Raw genomic sequence first — 15,985 nt, forward strand, 5'->3', positions numbered from 1 at the left:
CCGGGATCTTTAAGTACGAGCGGCGGCGTCGCGCGCGGCGTAGCAGTCGCGGCGGTTTCCCCGTGTAAGTGCGAAGGGGCCGCCAGGTGCCAAGGGTCCTGTAGATTCCGGGATCAAGAGCACGGCATACCCACCTCGGAAAATGTTAATGTACTCATCGTACGTGGAATCGCCTTGAAAATCGTATGTTCGACTCCAGCTGGGTTCTGTGATCTGGGGTCGGGCGCGGACCCGATGGGCTGCTGTTGTTTTTGGCGGAGGGCAGAGACAGCAAAGCGAGAACGGAGACGGAGCAACGGACGGACGCGGCCACGGAGGAGGGAGCACACTGGCAGCGAGACCGGGGGTGGCGGCGTGGGGGACGGGAGCAGCCAGGGCCTGGTGGTGGTGGTCGTGACGGCGGCGGTGCTGCTGGCGGCGGGCTGTTGTTGCACGGTCTGTAGGTTGCGCTGCATGTCGTGCGACTTGAGCAGCACGCGGAGCCGTGACAGCTCTGCGCGACGTCGTTCTTCATCATCGGGCTTGCAGCGTCGCTGATGATGCTGCGCTGTATCTGTGCGATCGCCCAGCCCTGCCTGTTCGAGCATCCCCTGGCCCTGCCCTGTCTGCCTCCACGGCGGGCACAAGCACGGGCCTGTCGACGGCGACAACACTTGCACGAACGGCGAATAAACTGGGGCACCTCGGCATCAGCGGTCTCAAGCGCGTTGTGGCGTCGACATCTGGGGCGTTGGATTGGGGGGAGGGCAGCAGGGCATGGGTAGCATTGGGTGAGGGAGAGGGGCCGGCTGCCTCGCTGGGCTGGGTGGGTTTGGGGGAGCGGAGGGAAACAAACAACCTTCACCTGCCGCTGCAAAGTGTGGGGAAGAGGAGCATTGAGCAACGAGGTCCGTTCTGTTCGAGTCTGGACGGTCATGCATTGGCAAGACGCCAACTCCATCCCCCCTTCCGCGTTCCCGTCTTGTCTGTAACGAAGCGGCAAGACCAACCCGGTGGCGCTCCTTCCTCGTTCCGCGAAAGCTGACCGATCCCTCTCAATTCACCTCACTCATCGTCGTCTTGCACCGCCCGCGGCCCCCCAGGTTTGAGCAAGCGTCCCCCCCCTTCCTCTCTTCCGCTTCTCACATGCGAATCCCGCCCTGGCTTGACCCCTTCGCCGCTCAACGTTGCCCCCCCCCCCCCGTCCGCTCCCCCGCCGCCCCGGTGGCCTGACACCAGTTTTGGCGCCAAGGACGTTAGTGATCCGATCGAGCGAGGAGCTCCCCTGCCCAGCCCAAACCCCAAACCAACGGGGGTGGCAGCCACTTCGTTCCCGTCCCAGGACCCTGCGTGCTCGCCATATAAATACCCACGAGCCCCGGGGCCAAGCGCGCCGTCGAAGCTCCACCTCCTCCTGGTGGACTTCCTCGTCTCGTCTCGTCTCGTCTCATCCATATCCTGCTTCGGCATCCCGTCGATCTGAGACGTTGCCTGCTTGGCAGCTCTGCCTGAGTAAAGCGGAGGGACAACGTCGCGTGGCGACAGAGCATACTCGACGCCTTGCTTGACACACATACAAGACTCTCACCAAGCTCCAAGCTCCAACCACTCACCATGGATCTGCCCGCGGAGCACACGCCGGTGGCAACGCCGATGCCCGACCCGCCCTCCGGCGACTTCATGACTGTCGAGCAGTGGGAGACCATCTTCGCTCTGCTGGACGGCGTTATCCCAGCTATCGCTGAGGCCTCCATGTTCAGCGAGAAGGCCCATCTCACGCTGTCGACATCCGAGTACGAGAAGCTCCTGGAGCGCGGGACCAAGTCGCTGCTCGAAGCGCCCTCTCGCGATTCCGTCAAGGAATTCTTGCGATACAGACCCTCCGATGACGAGGCATTCCGTCTCGACGTCCTCAACACCTTGGCAATTACACCGCAGAGGAAGCAGCTTGCCAAGATCATGAACCTCCTCGGGTACGTTGCATAAGCTCTCTCGAGTGACGTCCATGAGATTTCGTTTTTGACACGTCTCGCCAGCACTCACTACGGTAGCCTTCTCCTGACTGGCTACTGGAGTCCCGTCACCCAGCAGCCCGTCAAGAATCGCGAGGCGATCATCAAGTCGTGGTCACAGTCAAGACTGCCCAGCCTCAGAATGCTCGCCAAGGCTCTCGTCACAACGGCCCACAAGGCTCACGCCATGTCCAGCCCCTATTTTGGCTCCCTGTCCGGCTACACGGACGTGCCCGTCAACTGGAAGGCCGGTGACGGCTACGACTACAAATTCATCCACGTCGGCAGCGGCGACGGTGTCCACGAGATCTCTACCGACGTAGTCATCGTCGGTTCTGGCTGTGGCGGTGGAGTTTCCGCGAAGAACCTCGCCGAAGCTGGCCATAAGGTCATCGTCGTCGACAAGGGTTACTACTTTCCTCCTTCCCAGCTGCCCATGCCTCAGAGTGCTGGCGCCAAGTACCTTTACGACCATGGCGGCGTCACGATGACAGACAACACGAGCGCCGGCATTGCTTCTGGTGGTGCCTGGGGCGGCGGCGGCACTGTCAACTGGAGTGTCTGCTTCCGGCTGCAGGACTTTGTACGTGAGGAGTGGGCTGCCAAGGGTCTGCCGCTCTTCAAGTCGTCCGAGTTCGACGACTGCCAAGACCGGGTATGGGACTTTATCGGCGCCAGCAAGAGCGGCATCCGCCACAACCACAGGAATCAGGTGCTGCTAAACGGCTCCAGCAAGCTGGGATGGAAGGCCGACGCCGTGGAGCAGAACACGGCCAGCAAGGAGCACTACTGTGGCCAGTGCCATCTTGGTTGTGGCTCGGCTGAAAAGCGCGGGCCTGCTGTGGCGTGGCTGCCGGCCGCTGGTGAAGCTGGTGCCGAATTCATGGAGGGGTTCGAGGCGAAGAGAATCATCTTTGCCTCGGACGGCGTCACCGCTATCGGTGTGGAAGGGCTCTGGACGTCGAGGGATTCGGAAGGCCAGATCCACACACCACTGAGCTCTCGTACCCAACGCACCGTCCGGATCAAGGCCAAGAAGGTCATCATTTCTGGTGGCTCCCTGTGGACTCCAACTCTTCTGCAGAAGAGCGGCGTGAAGGTGAGTAACACGGCCACTCGCCAATGATGGCATGTGCGAGAAGTCTTGACATAGGCTGACGAGGTGCATAGAATCCGAATGTCGGCAAATACCTGCATCTTCACCCTGTCAACTTTGTCTCCGCAACGTTCCAGGAGGACGTGCGGCCATGGGAGGGCGGTATCATCACCAGCTACTGCGACGAGTTTGAGAACTTGGATCGCAAGGGCCACGGCGTGAAGCTGGAGCCTTCCTGCATGGTGGTATGTTGAGAGAGCCGGAAGAGAACCCCTCGTCTAGGAGTGTGATTTGCTGACTTTGAGCCAGCCGTATGCGACATTTGCCATGCAGCCGTGGTACGGTGGCCAGGATGCTAAGCTCCTGGCTCTCAAATATCGCCATCTCAACACGTGGGTCGCATTGACCAGAGACCGCGACTCGGGTCGCGTGTACGCAGATCCCAAGACGGGCGAGCCGCGGGTCGACTACACCACGTCCGACTTCGACCGGGACCACACGCTGGAGGGTGTCCAGGCTCTGGCCAAGATCTGCTACGTGACGGGCGCGACAGAGATCCGACCACACCTGGGCGGCCTGGAGCCTTTCGTTCCCGACGACGGCGGTGAACGCCAGAGGCAGCACGTTGCCGGAAAGGACCCGGAGTTTACGGACCCCAAGTTTGCGGCATGGCTGAAGCAGCTGCGCAAGGTCGACAACAAGCCCCCTTTCTCCATCTTCGTGTCAGCGCACCAGATGGGCTCATGTCGCATGAGCAGCAGCCCCAGCTCGGGCGCCGTGGATCCGAACGGCAAGGTTTGGGGTCATGAGAACCTGTATGTCGCAGACGCAAGCGTGTTCCCAAGCGCGAGTGGTGTCAACCCGATGGTGACGGTCATGTCGATTGCCGACTGGATCTCGCGGGGCATCTCGCGGGAGCTGAAGTAGGCCCCATCTGTTGCTTTAGGCAATGGTGGAGAGGAAGAGGCGGATCAGCATCTAATACCAATGGAGGACATGGCAGCGCGTTCTTCGGATACCCGGTTGCGTCGGAATGTATAGTGTAGGTAGTGGGTTGTCGCGGCAGACACTCTCATCATTTGAATGATAGCTTGGATTTGCTCCGAGATATACTCCCGTATAGCCGAGCGAAGGCTCATGTGAACATGCGAGCTCCGAAATAGCGCAGCGCGCATGACTGTGAAGATTATTGTTCTTGTTGGAAGTGAGTGTCGAAGAGTGTTCCGCGGAGAAGGAGGCGACAAGGCGGGGATTGCGTCAGGGGTCACGACTCACGAGTGCCATGTGCTTGCCGGGATGCATTTCTCGCCAAGAAGTTGCATTGAGTAACTAACTGCCGAACTCACATATGGAACTACTTGCCTATTCCAGCTGCAATTTTGGCAACAGAGGATGACAGAGGATGGTGGTCAGGACGGCTCAAGCAGCCGAACGACAGGCATAGAGACGTGTCCGCAGAGCGACATGGCTGGACGGAGTGGTGAGGATGAACGCCCGCCTCAGCGGCATTCCGGCCCTTCATGTTGCTGTTACAGAATCAGAGGCGGCCAGGATCGTGGAGTGCGAGACGGCCAAGACGGAACGGAAGTATTAGCCGATCTGTGCGATTCAAACCAGCAGAGCAGACCACACGTAGCCCTACAGATACATGGGCTACGAGCTAAGTGGTTAAATGAAAAGACGATAAGCGATCGAGAGCATGTTATGCATGGATATGAGAGACTGCAGCCTCAGTCCTGGTCTTGGAATGACTCGCGGGCTGTGAACTCTCGCCGAAGCGATGTTCATGCGCAATGCCTAAAAGACTGCCTCATCAACGTGCTGGATCTCGCTGTGAGATCCCAGACAACGCGCCTTTTTTCCCTTTTACCCCTTTCTCCGGCACATCGAGTGCTCAACTAGCCAGGATCATGGACCCTGACGCAAGGGCTCATGCGGCCTCCCCATCTACCTGCTTGCCCAAACCCAAGGAGAGGAAGGCGGTGCATGATGCCCGTCGTCTACATGGCTGTGAGCTCATCAAGGTGGCACGAGGGCAGGCGGCCATAAAACGTCGCGCTCACGCTCGTTGCTTTGAAAGAATAAGATGATGATACTGAGTTCATCTGAAGCTCTCTCGTAGCGCGCTCCCCAAGCAGTCAGCTTTATACTAAAGAGTCAGTCGAAGCCATGAGGGCGTATCTATGCCTGGCACTCTTCGGAGGACTGGCCGTGTCATCGCCTCTGGTTGGATCTCATCCAGAGCCAGCCTCGGAGGAAACAAACACAGTTTCAAGTGGCATCAGGGACACCACGGCGGAACACCCGGCGATCTATATACACTCTGCCGTGCTCGCGGGCAGAGCCAACGTTCCCTCTCTCGGCGCAGGCAACACGCCACTCCCACGATCCTTCAAGCGCCAGCAACAACAGGCCCGCGAGCCCGAGTTCAAGCTCATCAAAGCCAAGGAAGCCGCCACCGCCCCCATCATCGGCGTCCCGCCACCCAAGGACAATGGCCCCCCGCAGCCGCTCAAGCCCCGGCCCGCGTGGAAAGTCGGCGACCCGCTCAGAGCCCGCGCCGGCACCTTCGAGTACGGCTTCTTCTACCGCGGGGACAACCGCCCGCCCGCGCAAATCTTCAAGGAAGGGTTCACGGGCCGCGGCCACAACGCCAACATCCTCGACCACCTCAACGGCGTGAGCAAGGACGACTCGGCGTTCGTGTCGGTGACGCGCAGCCGGGACCGCGCCGAGACGTACGCCTTCGGGTCGAGCTTCGCGCCCAAGACGGAGACGGGCTACGTGTACAAGATTTCGTACCGGGGCATGCCGGATGGGTACTTCATCCCGCAGGCCAAGAGGGACCCCAACCTCGAGTTCATGACGCCGGGGCGCATCCCGCGGGAGACCATCGTCGGGTGCTCGGAGGTGCGCAAGGGGGCCGGTTTGGGCGCCGTCGAAGAGGTAAAGTGGACCAGGAATCCAAAGTACAAGTACTACTGGCAGGACAAGAAGCCGCAGTTGAACCGTATCTGCGGTGGCAAGAAGCGAGAGGCGTGCGACGAAGGGGCGGGCAACAACCCCAAGGCCGAGGAGGAGAAGGAGGTCCCCCACCAGGGAGTCGGTCCCGACGAGGCAGACAAGGCACAACACGGCACGGACAACGAGGCGGAGGGGGGTGAAAATGCGAAGAAGGGGAAGAAGCCTACGGGGGGTAAACCCGGTCCCAACGAAGTGCACGAAGACGCAGAGCCACCGCACCCGGGAACCAAACCGGGGGCCACGCCGGGCCAGACTCCATGGTACGAAACCGCCTCGGCAAACGCGCTCCTCCAATGGGCCACGGAAATAACCCCCAAGTCCTTCGAGCCCCTCGTCAAGGACCTCCAAGCCGGCACCATCAACGAGTCCGACCTCGTCATCTGCTTCACACAAGCCTGCTCCCGCGCCATCTCCCGGCGCTACGAGGCCTTCTCCACCCCCGAGGCGGCGCTCGAATCCCTCATCCACCTCTTCACCGACGCCGCCGCCGCGGCGCGCAGCCGCACCGTCCCCGCCGGCTTCTGGATGGCCGTCGTCGAGGAGATGCCCGCCGTGGCGAGGAGGGTCCACGCCGCCAAGACGCCCGAGGAGAAGATGGCCATCGCGCGGCGGAACCTCGACCCCGTGGTGCGGGTTTGGCTCAAGACGCCCCTGGGGGCCGGGTACGAGGCCTTGGCGAGCAGGACGGCGCGCCATGGGAACCCGGGGCGGCAGCTTGTCGATACCTTTGTCGACGCGTGGGAACATACGCCGGTGGGATATGTGTTTAAGAAGGCTTTTGAGTTTTTTGATTGACCAGGCGAAGGCGAAGGCGAAGGCGAAGAAGAAGAAGAAGAAGAAGAAGAAGAAGAAGAAGAAGAGCAAGAAGAAGAAGAAGAGGAAGAGGAAGAGGAGGCTTGATACTTGGCCTTCTTCTTGTCTCTGATTTCTTTATAATCCATTACTGTTGTTTTGCCAGCTCGCTTGTCCGCTCGCATCCGCCTCTAATTCGTTTATAATCACGTTTACTGTGCAAGCTCGCTTGTCTGCCCGCAAGAGACGGAGAGCGAGATGAGACTTCGCAAAGATTGGGCTCCTTGCGCAAGCCTGGAACGTAGGTGCATAGAGCGCTTCTTACGCAGATGGAATAGAGGCATGCATTTTGACGATGGATCAAGACTCTAGAGGGCATATGCCTTGCACAATCAATGAATCAGGTATAGCAAGTCTGCTTTGCTGACTGGCCATGTCGAGTCCAAAGGAGCGCATTCATTTGCAGTCGTCATTACGAAGTAGTTTTGTTACTATTTCCAGAACAAGCCACACGGCAAGCACATCTACCCAACGTGGTACTTAACTTACTTTGCGTCTGGAGACAGAGCAGGCAACGTTCAAACGCTCGCCCGCCTCGCCCGGGCTAAACTACTGACGGACGAGAAGAAAAGGCGACGACGTCAGAATGCGGGGCAGCGCCAACGACCAGCACGGCGGTACAGGGGCCGGTGAGGCGGTGCACCACCATGACCAGCCACGACGACGACACCGACCAGGACCCTAGGCAGTCGGGGACGCCGAACAGACAGAGGGCCGGCGTGCCTCGTGGGCCTGCAGGAGGACCGACGCTCACTCAGCTGCGCATGGGTAGGAAAGGGTCGAGCATCGTGGCATGGGCAGGGGCAGGGGCAAAGACAAAGCGGATGCAGCAAACCCTTTTTTTGTTTGGCGACTTGCCCGGTCGAGGGGGGGAAGCCGCGCGCGCATATCGCCACGACGCTCTGGCACATGATGCTGCTCCGCTCTCGCTGTGCGTTGGAGAGAGAGAGTCAACGGGCTTTTGGTGCAAAGATGCGCCACAGACAGCCAACAATGCAAGGGTGGCGGCCGGCTGCCTCCCTCCCACCCATCCCTCCCTCTGGTCGTAGCAGCCGCCCGTCCCTCAAGCCCCCTGCACAGATCCGATCGTGGCTGAGGCGCGTGGCCTGTTGATCCCCGACCTCGCTCGCCACAGCCTGCTGCTGTCCGACCGCAACGCTGCAGACTGGGCAAGCCGACCGAAAACATGGCATTGTGCGACTGCAGATTTTCCATGCGCAGGGCCGACAGGGAGCATGTCCACCCCGGAGATCTGGGAGCGCAAAGCCTCCCTTTCGCCACCCGCTGCACGTGGCCTCGTCTGTTTGGATGCTGACAGGCCGCATCCTGGGGGACAATCCAAGCAAGTCAGCGATGCAGTGGCAGAGGCAGGCAGAAGCAATCATGTGCCCCTGGATGAGCGTCAGCGCGGGCGCTCAAACATGCCCTTTTCTTTTACGCAGTGAAGCGGCGACGTCTCTCCCCCGTGTTTGGCTAATGCGTGTCCGGAGTGCGTCTCCTGCCTCGGCGCCATCAGAGAGACAGAGAGGACTGACTACCTGCGTACTTGGTAGGCAGTTGTCGAATCAGGGCGCGATGCGAAAGACATTGCCGCTCTGCAGTGTGCAGTCTGCAGTCTGCAAGTCCTCACCTCGTGACCTCAAACTGCGCGTGCGTCCTGACCTGCTTGGCACGTCACAAGCAAAAGGCGCCCCACGCAACACACAATGGCCAGCCCGCCGGCCTGCAGGATCAAGGCCAAATCTCTCGTGTCGCACGTCTGTCAACCCATGGTGTCGTCATCGCCGGTGACCGGCGCATCGTGAAACCCCTCCAAGGCGCGTTGGGCCTCTGCGTCTCTGCGTCTCTGCGTCTCTCCAAGGGCCGGCCTGGCCTCGTCACCACGCCCGCCCCGTTGCAGACCCAACGCACTGGCTGCCTCCCGGGCGGAGACGTCAAGCCACTGCAGCTGTCAAGTCTGCGGCGGCGGCGGCCGATCTTGCAACAAGAGACGAAGGGGAGAAAAAATCAACCCCGGTATGTGCAGGCGTGCAGGGACGCCAACGTGGCCGCGTGGAGCATCATCGTGGTTGTTGACTCGATGGAGACGACGGATCATGTTGATGCTGCGACTGCCTCGGGGCGCAACCTGCCAAAAATAGAAATCGAGTTGCCTGGCACTGGATGGCAGGCACGGCGGGGGAAAAAATGCCTGTGGTGGAAGGAGTCCAGTACGTACCTTACCTCGCTCACTCTGGCCCCCGCTCTGCCCTTTGTCCTTTGGCCGTCTCGGGCGTCCCACCTCATCCATCATCGTCCCAACCCGCTGCCGGCTCCACTGCCGTGCCTGGCCAGGCCAGGATCCCAACTGCAAGGTTCCAGTTTCCGGCGGACTGGTACCAGCGGGGAGCAACCTGGCAAGCCTGAGCCGCGAGTCCTGGAGCCCTGGAGCCCTTGACCGACGCTGCTCCAATTCCAGCAAACTTGTACCGGTACGCCGAGGCGAAAGCCCAGCAAACGTCGGCAGTCGCGCGGGGCCGCCGCTGCAGTCATGTGCTGATGAGCGCGCTTGCACGCGAGTCCTCGCCTGTCTTTCGCGGCATGCGCATCCGTAGTCCCTTCCTGTCCGGGCCAAGGCAGCAGCTTTGGGGCCCAGCAGTGAGCACGGTGAAGCAAAACTTGGAACGGCAAGTGAGCTGAGCGCCGTGCGCCTGCCCAAGTCAAAGCGCCACTTGCCCAGGAGGATGCGAGCGTAAGCAGATCATCCGCAGATGCTGGGGTTGCGACTGCCATAGATCCGCGGGGAGGACACCGAACAGTCAAGACTCAAAGCGCCGCCCCCAATGTGGTCGGCGAGCAAGGCCACACCGGACGTACTTACCGCCCCAAACAGTTGACCGAGGGCCATCCTTGGAAGGACACGCGCGCCGGCTGGTAGGGCTGGGGCGGAAGACAGTACCTTCAGCAGGCACCACAACCGGCACGACAGGGTAGGATAGGCACGGCAGCTCCTGAATGCCTGCACTCCGAGCCAAGTGCAACAATGCAGCTAGCCCGTCAAAGCCGCCGAGACCTCGCTCCTCGCATCAGCTTTAATCAATATACTAGCATCTTCCTCCGGATCCTACTCCGCCATCGAGAGCGGGACGAACCAGACCGGATCCTTGATCCTTGAGGCATGGCGGTTGCATTCCTTCACTGGCGGCCCCAGCAGTCGCAGCTCTCGGCCAGGGCAGAAGCAAAACGAGTCTGCTACCTGTACGCACGCCTCGCAGACTACGGTTAGTGCAGCCGAGGTCGTACATTGCACATACATACATGCAATGCGCAGAATCCTGAATCTCAAGTCGAGATGCGACACGGCGCGGCGAGACGAGACGAGACGCCCGGGCATTCGCACCCGCCAGGGTAGGTTGAGAGGGAGGATGATGCAGCCACGCAACTGCCGCCGAGCGAGCACCGAAGCCTGACAGAAGTTCCAGGCGTTCGACGGGCCACGGCTGTGCGACAGTCACCCGCCATCGGCTGCAACGAGAGCCCGTTGCATGGGTGCAGGCAAGGAGCGCTCGGTCGCTGTTTCGTTTCATTAGACATTTCGCGACAGCATCGCCGACTATCAGATCGACAGTGGGAGCATCATGGTCCGTTGGCTTGACTTCCTTGGATTCAAGCGCGCCGCTTGCAGCTTGGCTTGCCCGATGCCGCGGCGGCCCGCGTCCCTGCGCTCTCGTCGTCCCCATACGTGCTCCTCTACCCGCTCGGCCAACGGACCAGCCAGCCCTCTCCCGCTAGGCATTCGCCCAGACCATTGAATCTCGAGACGGCGCGGCATCACCAAAAGCCTAGACATCTGATCAAAGTCGACTTACAAGAGGTGATTGGCCTTTTCCAGCCGGCCAGGAGCCAATCACGCTGACTGCTCGTCGCCTCCTGTCGGGCAACTCCACTCCCTGCTGTGCAACTCCACCCAGCACCACCCTCTGGCCGGTGCCTCTCTTCGACGGCGCTTCCAATCAGGACCTCTAGGCGCCCCTGTCCGTCTGGCAACCCTCAGCTCACAGCCGCTGCTAGCATGGATAGGCCCTCCGGACAACATACGAGACCACCCACTCACAAGCTCACGTTGCTTCGCGCCCAGACATCCGCCCTCGACCGTCCATCGCGAAACTCTTCCCACCCCCCCTTTTCCAGACTCTCCGGCCTCGACAAGCTGCCAAATCCAGTCCTGACAATGCTGCAAATCCCCACGCTGCGCCGTTCCCCTTGGACGCCAGGGCCAAGCTCATCAAACCCGTTGCAGGGACCTCCAGAAGCATTGCCCAACCACCGTCGAGTATCGCTTGATTGACAACGGGCAGAGCTCACGGCATCTGGAAGCGTCCACCCCCGGCGAGGGAGCAGCCGCGTCCTAAGGGGCGGCTTGACCCAAGGCTTGGCCCAAGCGGGATGGGATGGGCCGTCGCACAAATCGACTTGCCGATCTCAGCGAGACCACGGAGGCGACGGGAGTTGAGGATATGCCCCATGGCCCATGCTCGAGGCCAGACCTAGGAGTCTCGGGCCTTGCACGAATGGAAACAACCTCGAGACCAGCCGGCCGGTCGGCCAACCGAAGACCTATCCGCAGCTTCTGGTACGTCGAATCCTAATGAAGCCGTGAGTTTGATGACACCCACACGCAGGGGCAAGCGTGCCTCCTGCATGCGGTGCTTGCCTGCCTCAAGTTGCACCCTCGTATCCTGCGTAAGCGGCCCAGAGTGCAGGCGCCAGATGTAGGCAATATGCAAGTCATGCTCACAGACGTCGAAGCTGTGTCTTCGTTGATGGCCGTCGAGGTGGACGGAGAGCATGGGTTGCCGTCCCTACCATCCCGAAGACACCGTGACAAGGTCAGGCCCCATGTGGAAGTCTGGCGTCCTGAGTTACCAGGGCAAACAATTATTGGGGGCGGGCAGCTCTCCCAAGAGGGAAGTTTCGGAGTCGATGGGTCCTGGTCCATTGTACTCAATCTCCGTGTCGCAACTTGGCGCCTATCTGGACTCTGCGCGAAGCCAAGATGGCTTACTCGGCCACCGTTTGACTTCCGCTTGTCACAACGTGCATGATAAGTGGCAACGCTGTTTCGCCCCGGAGGGACTCGCTCGTAGCCGCACGAAGTACTTTGAGCCTGCGCGTTTGTCGCTCGAGCACTTTTCTCGGCACGCAACATCGCCAGCGGCTAGGCGCTGGCTGACGCGGACGAGCGAGCACGGTAGGCCCCAGGCCGCAGCCAGATGGAACTCCCGCTTGCCATGAAGGCAATACAAAGCTATTGATTCCTGCCTATTCTTGTCTCTACGTTCGACTCGGGACGAGAGTCCAAAGCTTGCAGGTCGTATAGGTGTTGGGTGTAGGTTTCTGTTGGCTGCGCGACTACGCAAGCCCACCACGATGGAAGTTGAGGGTGGCCTCGACGGGGCAGAAGCCCTCGAGATGTCATTTTTCACATGGACTGCAGGAGGACGGATAGGGCGGTGGTCTCAGGAGGTTCAGCTCAAGCATGTGTTTCCTGGACCAAGGCGCGTGCTGTAGCAGCCACACGGCTCAAGGTTCCTGCAACACGAGCACGTTCGAGGAAGCGCCGCGGGGACAGGTTTTGGCCTTTGGTCTCGTTCGACGGCCGCTGACTGAGGACCCGGGAACGTATCCCGAGACGGAGAGAGGGACCGGCCGCCCCCCTTCTGGGTATTCGGCGTCGGGCAAGACGGGCGTCTGACGCTGGGGACGGCTCTGGCTCCGCAGCTCCCGTGGGCCATGATGGCTCCGACTTGCGTGTTTCTCGACCCGAGATATCCAGGAGACAGCTGATTCCTTGGATGGTCCCAAAGCAGTCGACAGACGTCGGCCCTCCGGTGCGTACCGGTACCTACATCTGGGAGAGGTGCTGGACAGGGCGGCTCGCCTCGATGGGTGTGGCGCTGCGCGCTGGGCCTCTCGGGATGCAGCTTTCAGCTGCGACTAACACGCAGGAGGCGCATGGGCGCTCGGGGCAGGGCGTCGTCCCAGTCGGCCGGCAGGGACGGGGCAACGGCGTGCCGGGCGCCCTCACACCACTCAGCAGCGCAACCGGGGCCAGCAGCCATGCCATGCCATGCCATGCCATGCCATGATATGCAAGACGCATCAGCACAGCCATGGTGTGGAGCGCGGGCTGCAGTAGCACCAAATGCCGCCTCGGCCGCCCGGGCTGTCGAGTGCCAGAGCCAGAGCCAGTGCAGGCCAGGCCTGTGGATCCCCCGGAGGAGGCGGCGTCGGCGGCGGCGGCGGCGTTGCATGGCGGCGCTGGCGGCGCTGTGGTTGCAACCTGGGAGGCAAGGCAAGACAGGGCGGGCCTGGAGGCTGCCAACGCTAGCAACGCACCCAGCCAGCCAAGCCAGCGCTTTACGAGGGCCCGACACCATCGGCCGACGCCTGCAGGTCGCGGTGGAGAGGCGTGCGGCGTGCCTTTGCGTCTCCGTCTGCAGGCGCCGGCGCTGGCGCTGGTAGAGGTGGAGGCAGAGGTAAGGTAGGGTACGATGTACCCGGATGTTATGGGACTCACCTCTAGTACCTACAGCAGGTACCTGCACACCACTCAGCGCCAGTCCAGCACTCCTCCCTCTGCTGCCGGGGACCGGACGGCTCTGCGTACTCCCTGTCTGGTGGCCTCCATCGTCGTCAGCGGGCGCAAAAAACGACCGCTAAAATAAGCCGTCCGCCTGTCGAGGCCCGGCCTGGCGCGCAGCACTATAACTCACCCGCGCAGCCCCCCTCCCAGCTCCTTCTCGTCCTCCTCTTCTCCTCACGACACCCTCGTCCGCCCTTCTCTTCTTCCTGGCCGCGGCTGCTCAGCAGGCGATATAGCACCGCCATACAACAACGACAAGGTCTTCCCTGCTCAGCACCGTCGCCTCCATCTCGCCTTTTTTCCTTCCCTTTTTAGTGCCCCCTTTGCAACCCTTTGTTTCGAGTCCTGCCCTCGCCCTCTCCCTCCCTCTCTGCCGCCCCGTTCCGCCCGCGCACCGTCCCGACGACCCCGCCAACGATCGCCCGCTCCGAGCGCCACTGCCTACCGGCTACCCAGAGGGCACACGCAGACCACCAGGGCCCCCCGCCACCACCACCAAGGACGCCGTCGACGGCTACCAGCACCACAATGCCCGTGCAGCTTCTGCCTGCGTCGGCCGCCGCCTTCGCCCCGCGCGCCTCATCAGTCAACGTCGTGCTCGGATCCAAGGTCGAGCCGTGGCTCACCCAGACGCTCAAGCGGATAAACCGAGTCAAGCGCCCCCTCAACAGCGTCCCGCAACACCAACGATGCCTCGCCGAGACGCTGTCGTCGCCCAACGCCATCTGGACCCTGGCCTCCCTGATGCTGCCCAAGCTCCCCGAGGCTGAGATGCCCAAGGATCCTCTCGAAAATCTTTTCAGCTACCAGCTCATTCACATCGAGGCCTACATCGTCCACGTCGACATGGTCCTGCGCAACGAGGTCGCTTACAAGCTGACGACGGATTCCATCGATGCACTGGTCGAGTACCACAAGGAGATTCACTGCGTCGACGCCAAGGCCAACACATACGAGTGGTCTGAGAAGGAGCAGCAGTGCAAGAAGCTTCACGACGACTTTGTTCAGGCAATCAACAAGTTCGTCTTTCGCGCCCATGTTTCGGCTCTCGAGGGCCTCGAGGAGGAGGGTGCTGGCGAGCTGCTTTGCGGCAAGAGCGAGGAGGTCAAGGCCAGCCTCATGGGTCTCATGAAGCCCCTGCTGCCTCCTCCGCCTCGCGTCGTCGACGTGGTCCGCCAGCCGCCCTTGCTCCCCAGCTCGCCCATCAACAGCCTGTGGTCCCAGCCCGGCTCCCTGCCGGCAGTCGACGCCTGGAGGGTCCTCCCCTCTAGCCCCAGCGTCACCTCGACGTCTGCCGACTCGAGCCACACCACGCCCGTCTGGGCCAACATGGCCATGAGCGACGTTCAGATCCCGTCCCCGCCGCCAGCCTTCAGCCAGCCGCACTCCACCGCCGGTTTCTTCTTCAGCACGGCCCCAGTCACGGCCCCAATCCCCGCCCTTCCCCTGCCAAGCATGCTGGCCCCGTCTCAGTGCGGCGTCAGTATCGGCATGGGAGGCATGGGAGGCATGGGAGGCATGGGCGCCATGGGCGCCATGGGTGGCATGGGCAACTTCGGCTGGGATCGCTACCAGGAATACGCCACCATAATGTGACAACGAACGCCCGCCACAGGTGACAGCTATCCTGCGGTCACAACATCATGAGGCCGCTGCGCCACTCCCTGGGCGGGATCGTTCGACCGGGGCGTCTTGCACCAGAAACAACGTCTTGACAGCGACATAGAGGTTCATCATTCACGCAACATTGGCATCACGGGTTCGGCGTTTTCTTAGCATCGGGAACGGAGTTTCATTCAGCTCGACAAATATCCACTCGTCTGGGGACGGCCTGACGAGGTCTGACTCATTTCATCGCGCCACTTTTTTTTTCGGTCTCATTCTGTCGGCAACCTGGCGAGAGCGCAATACCCCCAACATCGTCGCAATCGCTAGCCCTAGTATGGGACCATCTCAACCTCGATACCACAGCATGGACTGGATCCGCGGCGGGCACCTTGGAAGCATTTTCACACACTGGGCAGGGACCACGAGACACAAGCGGCTTGCGACCTTGTCCTTCTTTTTTCTTAACACGGCACTTGTTATTTTTTGGTCTTTTTTTCCTTTGAGCGGTTGGTTCCTTTGGGTTAAAGATAAGAGGAATGCAGCAATGCACAAGCTCGGCATGGCCCGATAACAGGCTCCCATGGATTCGCCAAACTTCGATTCTCCGACATTCTTTTCCCTTTATATTTTGGACGCTCGGAACGACACTCTAGAGGCATTTTCTCGGTAGATACCCGGCTTAGACGACAGTCGCCCTAGGCTCACGTTCACTTCTCTTTCTTTGGACCTCGACCTTGTTGCGGCTACATAATACATGATGGCTCTTGACGATTCGACGAACGAGCACGA

At 61.0% G+C, this 15,985-nt stretch overlaps 3 protein-coding genes across 3 annotated transcripts; all 3 read left to right on the top strand.

The window, feature by feature from the left end:
* Positions 1–1,632: 1,632 nt before the first annotated feature.
* PLICBS_002807 (uncharacterized protein) lies at positions 1,633–4,014 on the top strand (the record flags this gene model as incomplete). The annotated part of the gene is made up of 4 exons (XM_018322517.2): positions 1,633–1,952; positions 2,016–3,090; positions 3,162–3,332; positions 3,397–4,014. The coding sequence occupies 4 exons, from the start codon at positions 1,633–1,635 to the stop codon at positions 4,012–4,014; spliced, it is 2,184 nt and encodes a 727-aa protein (XP_018179997.2).
* A 1,242-nt stretch (positions 4,015–5,256) lies between these two features.
* PLICBS_002808 (uncharacterized protein) lies at positions 5,257–6,906 on the top strand (the record flags this gene model as incomplete). The annotated part of the gene is made up of 1 exon (XM_018322518.2): positions 5,257–6,906. The coding sequence occupies one exon, from the start codon at positions 5,257–5,259 to the stop codon at positions 6,904–6,906; it is 1,650 nt and encodes a 549-aa protein (XP_018179998.2).
* A 7,210-nt stretch (positions 6,907–14,116) lies between these two features.
* Positions 14,117–15,184, top strand: PLICBS_002809 (uncharacterized protein; the record flags this gene model as incomplete). The annotated part of the gene is made up of 1 exon (XM_018322519.2): positions 14,117–15,184. One exon carries the CDS (start codon positions 14,117–14,119, stop codon positions 15,182–15,184), a length of 1,068 nt encoding a protein of 355 aa, XP_018179999.2.
* Between the last annotated feature and the right edge of the window lie 801 nt (positions 15,185–15,985).

The sequence above is a fragment of the Purpureocillium lilacinum genome (genome assembly GCF_023168085.1).
Source record: "Purpureocillium lilacinum CBS 284.36 DNA, scaffold_2, whole genome shotgun sequence".
Classification (NCBI taxonomy): domain Eukaryota; kingdom Fungi; phylum Ascomycota; class Sordariomycetes; order Hypocreales; family Ophiocordycipitaceae; genus Purpureocillium; species Purpureocillium lilacinum.